Below are 13,193 nucleotides of genomic sequence, written 5' to 3'. Positions count from 1 at the left end.
TCGGGTTTCCTTTTTTCTTCTCGAAGCAAGTTAGTCGGCTCTATAGCCTTTCGACTGTCCGTGCCCCCCTTGGGTCACTCTCCTGGTATCGTCGTGAATTGCCATGTAGAGATCCCCGGTGCCAGCTCTCGTCCCTGTAGGATCTCTCCGCTCAGCCCGTGGACTTGGAGGGACTGCAGTTTCACCAGTCAGGGCTCGTCCAGGTGGAGATTCACTGGGGACAACTGCATTACTCAGGCGTCGCTTGTGATTGGCCGTTTTCTATCACGTGACTAGAGTCATAGGCAAAGCCCGTTCCCGTTAGCCGAGCAATTTTCGAGGGGGGAGCTCCCGGCTGTCTGGTCAGTGCACCGAATTGCTGTTGTTCTGTTTGGCTGGGGCGGGCATCATACGATAGACCTGGGAAAGAAACCTCGAAAAACCCTCTCTCCCTGCCGCCGACCTTGCCTCTAGTCTCTCTCCAAAACCCGTCAACACCTCCCACCAATACCGCATCTGGCCGAGATTCAAGCTCTCAATTGAGCCCATCTCCGCCTCCTCCGTCCGACGGATCAATCCAATTCTTCCCTTTCTCCCTGCTCTTCGAAGAAACCCGATCGACAAGATGATGCGCACCCAGCTCTCGTCCACGCTGAGGAGCAGCGTTGCGCGAGCCTCCCTCCGCACCACCACCTCTGCTCCCATCGCCTGCCGTGCCGCTTCCACCCACGCCATCTCCAACCCGACTCTGTCCAACATTGAGAAGCGTTGGGAGGGTATGCCCCTGCAGGAGCAGGCCGAGCTCTGGATGACCCTGCGAGACCGCATGAAGGAGAACTGGACTGAGCTCACTCTCCAGGAGAAGAAGGCTGGTGAGTGACTCCCCAATGCCTCTCTGTCTTTCGGATTTGCCCCGTTGCCAATGCCACACGCTGGCCGTCGAGCACAGTGAGCTTTGGGAAGGGACGATTGAAGACTTCAATCGCAGTTGGAACTGGGAGTTGGCCTCTGCCGGGTGGTTTTATCCCAATCGCCCACGCGTGACATCTCCACATTGCCCAATGCCCCCGTCCAATCTTGAGTGCAGTCACCCAGAAAACTAACTCAATCCCCCTCATCCTCCACAGCTTACTGGATTGCCTTCGGTCCCCACGGTCCCCGCGCCGAGGCTCCCCCAGGCGAGGGCAAGAGGGTTACCTTCTACACTCTCACTGGTGTCGCCATCAGTCTCGTTCTCTTCCTCACCCTCCGTGGCTTCGCCGGCCCCGCGCCGCACACCATGAACAAGGAGTGGCAGGAGGCCAGCAACGAGTACCTCAAGGTGAGACAAGCCCCGTACCGTACCATTTGCAATGGCAGCACCACTAACGAATGTCATCGCGTCGCAGGGCCAAAAAACCGATCCCTTCAACGGCCTCGGTGCCGAGGACTACACGGGCAAGGGCCACGTCCAGTCTCCTCCCAAGCACTAAGAGTGTCATCTTTGTCAACATTATTCGAGATACGTGGCGGCTGGCTAGAAGTTGGCATAGGCCTAAGAGAGGGGGAGATCATCTGGAACGAGTTGGAGACCAAACTCAGCTGGTGTAAATACTGTACTACGTACAACAAGTCAATTTCCTTTTCATTCTCACATCTAGGCTCTTCTGCCATCATCATGATTCTCGTGACTGCGTTGTGCTCAAATGGATACCGGATAGGCCGGCGAGGGACACAGCCCTGTACAAACAGCTATTCAAAACATCGGAAAAGCCATGCTACACTACACTACAGAAATACCCTCTTCAAGACACTGGAGTCCTGTATGCCGCCCGAAGCGCCGCAAAACAGATTCTTCTCCTACTCTATACACATGCGGACTCAAGCACCGCTCTGTCCAGCTTCCCTATACTGCTCGAAGCTTGTTACATCAGGTCCGGGAGAATTATCTCTCTCATTCTCGTCCCGGAGTCTCCTTTCGATTTCGAACCTCCCATCCTTGCCCCAGTATCCTGCTTTTTCCGTCCCCCTCACGCAGCCCTCCGTGATCAGAACGTACGGCATTGGTGCCTCAAACATGGGCTCGGCGAGCACCCGTTCCATCTCCATCTTGAGACCCCGGGCGCCCGTCTCATTTTTCGCGGCCCGCTCGGCGATGGCGTAGAGGGCCCGTCGCGTGAAAAACAGGCGGCTTGGGTAGGTCTCAAAGAGAGCCGTATATTGGGCGACGAGGCTGTTGCGCGGTTCCGTTAGGATGCGGTAGAGCTCGTCCAAGGAGAGCGGTGTCAGGGCACAGACGTTGTGCAGCCGCCCGATGAGCTCGGGAATGAAGCCAAAGGCTTGAAGATCCGCGGGTGTGGTGAGATCCATCGGCGTGAAACCGATATTTTCAGGATCCGGGAACGCTGGTTGATGTGGGAGATGAGCGTACATCTCGGGCGGCAGGATGGTCTTATTACCAGGGCCAGATCCATTACCGCTGTTTCGAATTTCAGAGCCAAAGCCCAGAGAGGGTTTTGCCACTCTTCTCAGCACATGTTTATCCAGACCAACAAACGCACCGCAGAAAACAAAGAGGATATTTGTCGTGTCGATGGTGTACTGCTCAAGCTTGCCAGCTGGAGGTGACGCCTGCGGATGTGAGGAAGAGCCCCCGGGGCCGTAGCTGGAAGTCAACGGGTTCGCCGTCCGGGAAGACCTCGTCTCCTTCACGTTGATGGTCACCTTGGTTCCTTCGACGAGCTTCAAGAGTGCCTGTTGTACGCCTTCGCCCCCAACATCACGACCATTAATGGTCTCTCTTTTTGCGATCTTGTCAAATTCGTCCAACACTACTATGCCGTGCTCGGTAGCTTTGGTGTCGTAGTTGGCCTCGATAAGGAGTCGCTCAATGCAAGTCTCGACATCTTGGCCAATGTAGCCCGCCTGGGTGAAGGAATTGCAGTCACTTATCGTGAATGGCACATTGAGCTTGTTGCTCAGAGTTCTGGCAATAGTCAGTCGAGCCAACCAACGGGCTATTCTGCGACGCTGCTCGACTCACTCAAGGATATAGGTTTTGCCCACGCCTGTAGGCCCAATGAGCAGCAGGTTGCTCTTGTCAATTTTGACGTGCTGCGGAAGGCTCGGGTCTTCCTCGACATAAAAATTCGCTGAAGGGTCGGGCTGGTTCTGGCTCTGGTACATGGCTTGGATGGAATCGTAGTGTCCGGGATACTCGTCTTCTCGAAAAGGATCATCAGCGTAGCACGGAAGTATGGGATCACCGAAGAGCTGACCTTCCACCGGGTGAGGCTCGCGATGCCTCTCATGCAGCTCCCTGTCTCGGGCAAATTTCTGCCTCTGCATCTTTTGTCTCAAAACGCGATCCGTCTCGTCCTGGTGATATCTTCGACGTAGGCCCTGGTAGTGGTTGAAAATAACGGAGCATATTGTCTTCTTTGCCCGATCTTGGCCAACCACATATTCGTCCACCCGCTTCTTCAAGTCTCTGGGATAGAATTGCGGAACGCCAAACTTGGCCTTGTTGAACATGGGACCTCTTCCGGTGTCTTCGCTCGGATCATAGCTGCTTGAAAACCCGGAGTTGAAGTCCTGGGATCGTCGGGGCGCGGTGTTCGCGGCGGCGGTCACCGAAAGTCTACGGCGGTGTGCCTGTGTGGGAATCACACTTCGTTGTCGAAAGGCCAATGAATGGACCCGGGCCAGTGACCCGGGTCTTGTGAGGACTCTCATTCTTCAGGCGGGTATTGGATCATTCTTGAAGCCCAGATGCACGCAGGAGCCAGCCCACGCAAAGAGCTCCTGGCTGAAGGTCCGGGCTGTATAGTGGCCTGTGGACTAATGCGTAGGACCGATTGCGGAGGAGGCTACATTTGGTGACGTGTGGGACGGGGTGTGAGGAACGCAAGCAAGCCAGCGCCTCAGGATGGTGGTCTGGGGTGTGGCTCACCAGACGCCAGCTCCAAATATCAACGGCTCGGAGGAATTCCTGTAGTACAGCGTGTGAAGAAGCTGACTGGCTGTCGACAGGATGGATGGTAGAAGTTCCAGGTCAAGTAGGTAGGTATTGTACAAGTAGGTATTGTACCTAGAGCCGGGCTAGACTGAAGAGGTGTGACGATCAAGTGCGGGGGTCGCTGTTTGGCATGGGCAGTAAGGACATCGATATTTCGGTACCTCCGCGGTATTATCACCCACTGTGCCTGCAAGCGACCCATGGTTCAATTCCACGGGTCCACCCTCGATGCAAGTCGACCACACTAGCGGGTGCTTACCGCGACTGGTGCGCCCGCCAGTGGCCACTCAACCAACCTGCGTGGGCTGATAGTGCGATAGGGGTGCTTGGTGGTGCATTATCTTGTTGCCAAGTCGCTACAGCGCGCTCTTCACACCCAACCGGGCAGAGGTCCAGGCGTGCCAGGGAGGCCCAGGTCAGGGATCAGGTGTATCTGAGTGGAAATTTTCGTTGAATCTGTCGCGCATATCGATTTGCCCCACGACGTCATCTCCAACTAAGCTCTCTCATTTTAGACTGATAGTGGAGGGGGCAGCTGTTTGAGCTTCCACAAGCTCTGGGTGAATACGACGACCTCGTGCCTACTTCTGTACTTGTGCATGATATCTCTCACCTGGCTTGGTCGAAGTTTCCCCCGAGAAGTGATTTCAATCGACCACAGCTTTCTACAGTTCCTCAATTCCTCTCTCCCTCGTTGTGTTTTCATTTCTTCCGTGATCCTCCAAGACACGAGCATTCCTTGCTCCACCTGATTGGTCTCGTCCGTCTCGAGCACCTGGGTGAAAAAGAGAACTCAACAAATCTCGCCAACTGCGCCAGCACTTTGCAGATTCTTCTCCCATTACACATCGTTAGGCCTATAGTACGAAGGAAACTAAGTACGATGGCTGAGATTGTCAATAACTCGGCGAATGCCTTGGCGATGAACGGTGATCGTCTCGTAGCAGATGGTGCGCCCACGGATGGCACCGGTAGGCTCAGTTCCGCCGAATCTCAATCCTTCGAGAGCATGATATTCACATACATATAGGTGTCACCCAGCTTGATCCCTGGCTTTCGCCTTTCAAGGATGCTCTCAAGCGTCGGTACGCAAGGGCTCAGGAATGGACCAAGAGTATCAATGACACCGAAGGGGGGATGGAGAAGTTCACTCGCGTATGACTGCCATGTCTCCTTCGCAATATCGAGTCGAGTCGCTAACAGGATCTTCCACATGGACAGGGCACCGAGATTTTCGGACTGAATGTCGACAAGGACAACAACATCGTCTATAGGGAATGGGCGCCCAATGCCGTCCAGGCTTTTCTCGTGGGCGACTTCAGTATGTCTTTGCCTCGGCCTTGTTTGCGCATCTGATATTTTCGCTAAATGTAGAGCAGACAACTGGAACCGGGACTCTCATCCTATGAAGAAGAATGACTTTGGCGTTTTCGAAATCACGCTGCCTCCCAATCCCAATGGTGAAGCTGCGATTCCCCACAACTCCAAGATCAAGGTTGGTTACTCGGATCTCATATTTATGCATAATAAGATCTAAGACTCTACTTCCAGATTTCTTTGGCTCTCCCAAACGGAGAGCGAGTCGATCGACTACCTGCCTGGATCAAGTACGTCACCCAGGACCTGTCGGTCTCGCCAGCCTATGATGCCAGGTTCTGGAACCCCCCTGCAAGCGAAAAGTATTCTTTCAAGCACCCGCGGCCCACGAAGCCGAAGAGCGCTCGCATCTACGAGGCCCATGTCGGCATTTCGAGCCCCGAGCAAAAAGTTGCCACCTACAAGGAGTTCACCCAGAACATGCTGCCCAGAATCAGGGACCTGGGCTACAACGTGATCCAGCTCATGGCCGTCATGGAGCATGCTTACTATGCCAGTTTTGGCTACCAGGTCAACAACTTCTTTGCTGCCAGCAGCCGGTATGGACCTCCAGAAGACCTCAAGGAGTTGGTCGACACGGCGCACAGTATGGGCATTGTCGTGCTGCTCGACGTCGTGCACAGCCACGCCTCGAAGAATGTGCTCGATGGCCTAAATGAGTTCGATGGCACGGATCACCAGTACTTTCACGAGGGAGGCAAAGGCCGTCACGAACTCTGGGACAGCCGGCTCTTCAACTACGGCCACCATGAAGTTCTGAGGTTCCTACTCAGCAATCTCAGGTTCTGGATGGATGAGTACCGTTTTGACGGCTTCCGATTTGACGGTGTCACGAGCATGCTTTACGTTCACCACGGCATCGGCACGTAAGTTCTTCCTTTCACATACTCGAGAGCGTCTGCATGCCATTTCTAACGATTGCTAGTGGCTTTTCCGGCGGTTATCACGAATACTTCGGCGCAGATGTAGATGAGGAGGCTGTTGTCTATCTCATGCTTGCGAATGAGATGCTTCATCAGATCTATCCGGAATGCATCACTGTCGCTGAGGATGTTTCCGGCATGCCTGCCTTGTGCTTGCCACTCTCGCTGGGAGGTGTTGGGTTCGACTATCGTCTCGCAATGGCTGTCCCGGATATGTGGATTAAGATCCTGAAGGAGAAGACGGACGAGCAGTGGGACATGGCAAACATCTGCTGGACTCTTACGAACCGCCGGCACGGGGAGAAGACCATTGCCTATTGCGAGAGCCACGATCAGGCGTAAGTGTGTCCAGCAGCTGGAGTGCAGACTCGAGCCTTTTACGGAGCTGACAATTCTTTCTTTGTGTAGGCTGGTCGGGGACAAGACATTGATGATGCACCTTTGCGACGCCGAGATGTACACCAACATGTCGGTGCTGTCTCCACTGACACCAGTCATCGACCGTGGGATGGCGCTGCACAAGATGATTCGGCTACTCACTCATGCACTCGGTGGAGAGGGCTATCTCAATTTCGAAGGGAATGAGTTTGGCCACCCAGAGTGGCTCGACTTTCCCCGGGAGGGCAACCAGAATTCGTTCTGGTATGCTCGCCGCCAGCTGAATCTTACCGAGGATCATCTTCTCAGATATCAGTTCCTCAACAATTTTGACCGTGGTATGAACCTGTGCGAAGCTAAGTTTGGCTGGCTGCAAGCGCCTCAAGCCTACATCTCGCTCAAGAACGAGAGCGACAAGGTCATCATTTTTGAACGCGCTGGTCTGGTTTTCATTTTCAACTTCCACCCGACCCAGAGCTACACCGACTACCGTATTGGTGTCGATGTGCCGGGGACGTACAAGATCGTCTTGGATAGTGACAGGAAGGAGTTTGGTGGCTTCAGCCGCCTCGATGAGAACACGCGGTTCTTCACCACACCCATGGAATGGAACGGGCGCAAGAATTGGACTCATGTCTACAGCCCTTGCCGAACGGCTATCGTAAGTCCTATGTACCATTTGGTCAACTTTGCAAGCTCGAGTGTGGGCTAACAGTCTGTGTGTTCCAGGTGCTGGCACTAGAGTCGGCAGCTTCGTAGACTTGAGAGTGCAACTACAGCAGTCTCTATGATTGCTTGAAAGAGAAGGAATCCGAGTGGTGAGATGTCTTTACGGCTTCTAGGACATGTCATGGAAGGCGGAGAAGCCCGAGGGTTCAAGGTGTGAGAGCGGTTATGGAGGTCATTTGAGGCTGTAGAGGGGTATCCATATCATTGATGAATTGCAAGCAACAAACCATCCTAGTTCAGATTGACCAAATTTAATATTCATACTCAACTATTCAAGGGTGTACGCGTACGGACAGATGCCAATCCGCCCAAGTAGATGGAGGAGGCACCTCCTGAGAAGGCAGCAAAGGTCACACAGGAGCAGAGCTGTGGGCTTAGAAAAAAGCGAAGAAAAGGAAAGAGAGGAAAAAAGAGAGGAAAAAAGATCAGGCCTTGCCTCATAGATACGAGACCCGTCTATGCGTGATAGGCAGTGGGATAACCCTCTCGAAAGAATGGCTACCTGGCATGGGGTGGGAAATATAAGTATACAGCCTCTTGCTACGGAGGCTGTTGTCATAAAGGAGCCTCTTCTCTCTGGAAGATGAATGTCGAGATTCATGACTACTTTTCAACAGCATTTTTTTGTTTGAAGAGAGGTGGAGCTCCACAGGGTCGGAGAACCAGGCTGGAGACTGAAAGTGAAGCTGTGCTCCGAGGCTTCCTTTCTGCCGGCTGGAACCTATCAGCCACATGTAGGCAATCCAGTGGGTGGACTGGCGATGTTAGGACAATAACGGTCACTAACGGCTCTATTGGATAGCCTGCTAGAAGACAAGTTAGGGCCGAAATAGTCACCGATCTGGCCTGTCTCAGTCTTGGGTTCCTTCTGGTCTTTGCCTTGACCACCCTGTTCCTCAAATTTCCTATCCATTTTCTTTGCGACTCCGCTTTTGCCGGCGCCGGGGCCACTTTGGTGCTGGTTTTGGCAGCGCAGTTTCCTGTCCTCTCCTGTCGCTGTGTTGACGTCCCGGCGACACCGCGCTAGGCTGTTTCGGGCGAGGTCGCAAATCACGTGGCGGCCTGGGAAGCTTCTAACCGAAGCAGCGTGGTTTCCCGACAAAACTGCTCAATCTCTGCAAAGTTTCTCCTCAGAAACCCATCTCCCTCTCCTCTCCACTCCCATCTCAGGTCGTTCTTTATCATCTGTCAAGATGTTCAAGAGGTCAGTAGCTGCCCGTCGATGTGCTTTTTGATGGATTTTCCCGCCAATTGAGGCCGCAATGGAGCTGACACAAAGTTTTTCCCCCCTGGTGCAGCGGCATTTCTTCCTTCGCCCGAGCAGCTCGCCCGACCTTCTCGGCCGCGGCCGCGCCTCGAACCGTCCGCCCTGCCGGCCTCAGACTCCCCAAGCTCCCTCTCGGTAGCAGACTTGCCAGCTCTGCTGGTGTCGGTGATGGCAAGATCTACCAGGTGAGTCGCCTTGCCTCGGACCAGCCGGCCGCGACCGGCAAATCAAACCCGATCGACCGAACCAGAACACATGGACTAACCTACTTCTCTCCAACAGGTCATCGGTGCCGTCGTTGACGGTTAGTACTTCCCAAATGATCATTGCTACGAATTGATCTACTCGCAGAGTTTCAATGTGCTGACCTCGGCCCTTTTTCGCAACAGTCAAGTTCGATGGCGCCAAGCTGCCTCCTATCCTGAACGCTCTCACGACGGACAACCAGGGCAACCGTCTGGTCCTGGAGGTCGCTGTAAGCTTCTCCAAATTATCTCGTCGCCTCCAAATTCCACCCGCGCTGTACTGACATGATGTCCTTCAGCAACATCTCGGCGAGAATGTCGTCCGTTGCATTGCTATGGACGGTACCGAGGGTCTGGTCCGTGGTGCCAAGGCTTCGGATACCGGTGCTCCTATCACCATCCCCGTCGGTGCTGGCACTCTCGGCCGTATCATGAACGTCACTGGTGACCCCATCGACGAGCGTGGTCCCATCAAGACCGACAAGTACCTGCCTATCCACGCCGATGCTCCCGAGTTTGTCGAGCAGTCGACCACTGCCGAGATTCTGGTCACTGGCATCAAGGTCGTCGATCTGCTGGCCCCCTACGCCCGTGGTGGAAAGATTGGCCTGTTCGGTGGTGCCGGTGTCGGCAAGACCGTCTTCATCCAGGAGCTGATCAACAACATCGCCAAGGCTCACGGTGGTTACTCCGTCTTCACTGGTGTCGGCGAGCGCACCCGTGAGGGTAACGATCTGTACCACGAGATGCAGGAGACCTCCGTCATTCAGCTTGACGGCGAGTCCAAGGTGTCTCTTGTCTTCGGCCAGATGAACGAGCCCCCAGGAGCCCGTGCCCGTGTCGCTCTGACTGGTGTAAGTTATTCCCCTTTCCTTGTAAACATCCCTCTTGCCTTTGTAAAGTATATGATGGCCTCACCGCGGACTACCCTCACGTCTTCACGGAACCGTTCCGGACGTTCACGATGCTAACGACCTCGCCCATCCACTAGTTAACTGTAGCTGAATCATTTCGTGATGAGGGACAGGACGGTAAGTAGCCCTAGCCGCCTCAGAAGGTATCACGGGATCGCTAACAGACCTGCTCCAGTGCTGCTCTTCATTGACAACATTTTCCGTTTCACCCAGGCCGGTTCCGAGGTGTCTGCCCTGCTGGGTCGTATTCCCTCTGCCGTCGGTTACCAGCCCACTCTTGCCGTCGATATGGGTGGTATGCAGGAGCGCATTACCACCACCAAGAAGGGTTCCATTACCTCTGTCCAGGCCGTCTACGTCCCTGCTGACGATCTGACTGACCCTGCCCCCGCCACCACCTTCGCTCACTTGGACGCCACCACTGTCCTGTCCCGTGGTATCTCCGAGTTGGGTATCTACCCCGCCGTCGACCCTCTCGACTCCAAGTCGCGTATGCTTGACCCCCGTATCGTCGGTCAGGACCACTACGAGACGGCCACCCGCGTCCAGCAGATCCTCCAGGAGTACAAGTCTCTGCAGGATATCATTGCCATTCTCGGTATGGACGAACTTTCCGAGGCCGACAAGCTTACCGTCGAGCGTGCCCGTAAGATCCAGCGTTTCCTGAGCCAGCCCTTCACTGTCGCCCAGGTCTTCACTGGTATCGAGGGCAAGCTCGTTGACCTCAAGGACACCATCGGCTCCTTCAAGGCCATCCTGGCTGGCGAGGGTGATGACCTGCCTGAGGGTGCTTTCTACATGGTCGGTGACTTTGCTTCCGCTCGGGCGAAGGGTGAGAAGATTCTTGCCGAGCTTGAGAAGAACTAAGAGTTGGATCGTGTGGGCGGTGAAAAGGGCGAGCTGCTTTGGGGGAACGGGGGTCGTATGTGTATAGAAGAGGAAAATGAGGTTCCCGGAGCGGTTTCTTAGCTCAATTAAGTTCCCTTTGTGAGCTGTGTACTAAAGAAATCAAGCAATGCCTCTTGTTACGTAATAACTGTTTTGACTCCCACTCTCTTTTCCCCTGCTTGTCTATGAAAGCTGCATGTGCTGATCTATCTGCGACTATAAGGACTGGGAGTGTTGGTTTTGACAGACCGGTAATCCTCGTGGTGTTTAGGTGGGATTTAAAGGAATGATACCTCGATGACAAAGGTGATCGAAGGTTGGGAAGATCTCGACCTGTCAGATGAGTCATGGGCTGGCAAAAGGAGTTTCCATCAAAACCATCAATATTAGGTAGTGGGATAACCCTTCTGACGATTGCCAATGGTATGACCTGCTCCTAACTGTTCTCATCCCTGCTTGCTTCGCTTGGATGAGGCTGTACACCAGATACGTGCACATTGTATATATAGTAAACAACGTCATTGGAGGCGACTTCTTGATGCATAAAATATGTCTTCAACGATGTAGGAGAGTCACACTTGCTCCAAGTCTATAGGAGCAAATAAGAGAGGAGAGTGGTGGAAAAAACTGTCATGGCACCGATTCCCCGTTGAGACAACAAAAGCCACAGGGAGATATTTACCATGGTCTATAATGCATACAGCCACATTGCCGGTAGAGGTTTCTGAGTCACTACCAATCGGAAACAGGCTGGACAGCCCAAAGGGGAACACCACGGTCCGTGGATATCAACTTATTAGCCGATTCATATTGAGATAGCCCCGCTTGATACTGAACTCACGATCTGCCCCGGACCCCAGATTTGACATATGGAAATCCCCCGGGTGGTCACTAGCTTTCCGGGGAGGGCAGGGGCTCTTTTGGTCCAGCCAAAGAGGCATTTGCTGCTGTTCCCGGGGATATACATTGTCGGTATATATAAGAAAGGCTTGCCAAGACTGGTTCTTGTTTGTGATGCTCAAAGTGGTGATCAAGATACAACTGTACATAAGTCTAATTCTTGGATATCCTGAACGGCACTGCCTGAGTGTGTCTTACAAGCCACTTCTTAGACATTACAAGTTGTGCGGACGACACCATGCTCTTCCCAACCCCGTTTGCCCTGATGGGCCTTGTCTCGCTTCTCGCCTCGCCGGCGCAGGCAGCCCAGCTCACAAAGGTCAACTACCCCAACAACGCCACTTCCAAGGCCGAGATGTATATCTACGTGCCGGACAAGGTCGTGGCCAACCCGCCGCTCGTCGTCGTCATCCACTCGTGCCAGTCGACGGTGCAATCGTACTTCCAGAATAACAAGATCCCCTGGAAGCAAGGGTCCGACAGGAAGGGCTACATCACGGTGTGGCCGAGCAGCCCGCACAGCGGCACCTGTTGGGATGTCTCAAGCAGGTCCTCGCTGAGCCACCTCGGCGGCGGCGACTCGCAGGCCATCGCCAATATGATCCTCTACGCCATCGACAAGTATAAGGTCGACGCGGCCAAGGTCTATGTCACGGGCGGGAGCTCCGGTGGTGAGTAGCCCAGTACTTGCGCGAAGACTCTTCCCCTTCATACTATCCGCCGGGTTGCTGGTGCTTTCTTTTCGACGCTCGACTGACACACGCTCCGCCCCTCTGCCGCTCCCCAGCCATGATGTCCAACGTCATGGCCGCCACCTACCCGGAGCTCATCTCCGCCGTGTCGCTGTACTCGGGCGTGCCGGCCGGCTGCTTCGTCTCGGCCTCGGGCGGCGTCGACCAGTGGAACAACTCGTGCAGCGGCGGCCAGTCGCGCGCGTCTCCCGAGCAGTGGGGCAACGTCGTGCGCGGCATGTACCCGGGCTACGACGGCCCGCGGCCCCGGATGCAGATCTGGCACGGGTCGGCCGACTCGACGCTGGCGCCACAGAACTACCAGGAGACGATCAAGCAGTGGACCAACGTCTTTGGCGTGCCGCAGACGCCGACGTCGACCAAGGCCAACACGCCGCAGGCCAACTACCGGACCGACGACTACGGCGACCACGTCGAGGGCATCTACGCCCAGGGGGTTGGCCACTCTGTGCCTGCCAACCTGACCGCCAGCGAGATTTGGTTTGGTTTGTGATGGGACAAGCCCCTGCGTGAAAAAGAGGCAAGGGTGAGACCATCGATCTTCAAAATAACTTCGTCAGACGTGAAGGCGAGCGGGCCTGTGCTCGCGAAGTGCGTGTGGTCGAGTCTCATGATTGTCTCTCTGATGGAAGGCCAAGGACGCACAGCGTACGACTGCCAGAATTTAGTAAATGCCGGCACACAGATGGGTCGGATTGACCCTTTCAGACGCCCAGTGAGAAGATGAATGTACAAGGGGTATCTACAACATTACAAATCGATCCGAATCCAAGTCTTGCATATTTATCCACCCATCCACACAACTGCTCCAACGGGGTTAGAATCGTACATCTCTTTCAGAATG

At 54.5% G+C, this 13,193-nt stretch overlaps 5 protein-coding genes across 5 annotated transcripts; 4 read left to right on the top strand and 1 right to left on the bottom strand.

Moving 5' to 3' along the window:
* Nucleotides 1-604: 604 nt before the first annotated feature.
* Nucleotides 605-1,451, top strand: E0L32_006425 (uncharacterized protein; the record flags this gene model as incomplete). Its single annotated transcript, XM_031141056.1, has 3 exons — nucleotides 605-851; nucleotides 1,107-1,300; nucleotides 1,368-1,451. The coding sequence occupies 3 exons, from the start codon at nucleotides 605-607 to the stop codon at nucleotides 1,449-1,451; spliced, it is 525 nt and encodes a 174-aa protein (XP_030994936.1).
* Nucleotides 1,452-1,839: 388 nt separating this feature from the next.
* E0L32_006424 (uncharacterized protein) lies at nucleotides 1,840-3,693 on the bottom strand (the record flags this gene model as incomplete). The annotated part of the gene is made up of 2 exons (XM_031141055.1): nucleotides 1,840-2,944; nucleotides 3,002-3,693. The coding sequence occupies 2 exons, from the start codon at nucleotides 3,691-3,693 to the stop codon at nucleotides 1,840-1,842; spliced, it is 1,797 nt and encodes a 598-aa protein (XP_030994935.1).
* A 1,166-nt stretch (nucleotides 3,694-4,859) lies between these two features.
* E0L32_006423 (uncharacterized protein) lies at nucleotides 4,860-7,413 on the top strand (the record flags this gene model as incomplete). The annotated part of the gene is made up of 8 exons (XM_031141054.1): nucleotides 4,860-4,947; nucleotides 5,007-5,131; nucleotides 5,180-5,297; nucleotides 5,356-5,471; nucleotides 5,528-6,219; nucleotides 6,279-6,614; nucleotides 6,685-7,315; nucleotides 7,384-7,413. The coding sequence occupies 8 exons, from the start codon at nucleotides 4,860-4,862 to the stop codon at nucleotides 7,411-7,413; spliced, it is 2,136 nt and encodes a 711-aa protein (XP_030994934.1).
* A 1,163-nt stretch (nucleotides 7,414-8,576) lies between these two features.
* On the top strand, nucleotides 8,577-10,676 carry E0L32_006422 (uncharacterized protein; the record flags this gene model as incomplete). The annotated part of the gene is made up of 7 exons (XM_031141053.1): nucleotides 8,577-8,587; nucleotides 8,682-8,835; nucleotides 8,933-8,954; nucleotides 9,040-9,125; nucleotides 9,195-9,749; nucleotides 9,887-9,926; nucleotides 9,985-10,676. 7 exons carry the CDS (start codon nucleotides 8,577-8,579, stop codon nucleotides 10,674-10,676), a joined length of 1,560 nt encoding a protein of 519 aa, XP_030994933.1.
* Nucleotides 10,677-11,835: 1,159 nt separating this feature from the next.
* E0L32_006421 (uncharacterized protein) lies at nucleotides 11,836-12,842 on the top strand (the record flags this gene model as incomplete). The annotated part of the gene is made up of 2 exons (XM_031141052.1): nucleotides 11,836-12,268; nucleotides 12,385-12,842. 2 exons carry the CDS (start codon nucleotides 11,836-11,838, stop codon nucleotides 12,840-12,842), a joined length of 891 nt encoding a protein of 296 aa, XP_030994932.1.
* Between the last annotated feature and the right edge of the window lie 351 nt (nucleotides 12,843-13,193).

The sequence above is a fragment of the Thyridium curvatum genome (genome assembly GCF_004353045.1).
Source record: "Thyridium curvatum strain D216 chromosome Unknown NODE_36_length_377547_cov_81.061009, whole genome shotgun sequence".
In the NCBI taxonomy this organism is placed as follows: domain Eukaryota; kingdom Fungi; phylum Ascomycota; class Sordariomycetes; order Thyridiales; family Thyridiaceae; genus Thyridium; species Thyridium curvatum.
Note: the sequence above shows the minus strand (reverse complement) of the source record. Positions and strands in the feature narration are given on the sequence as shown.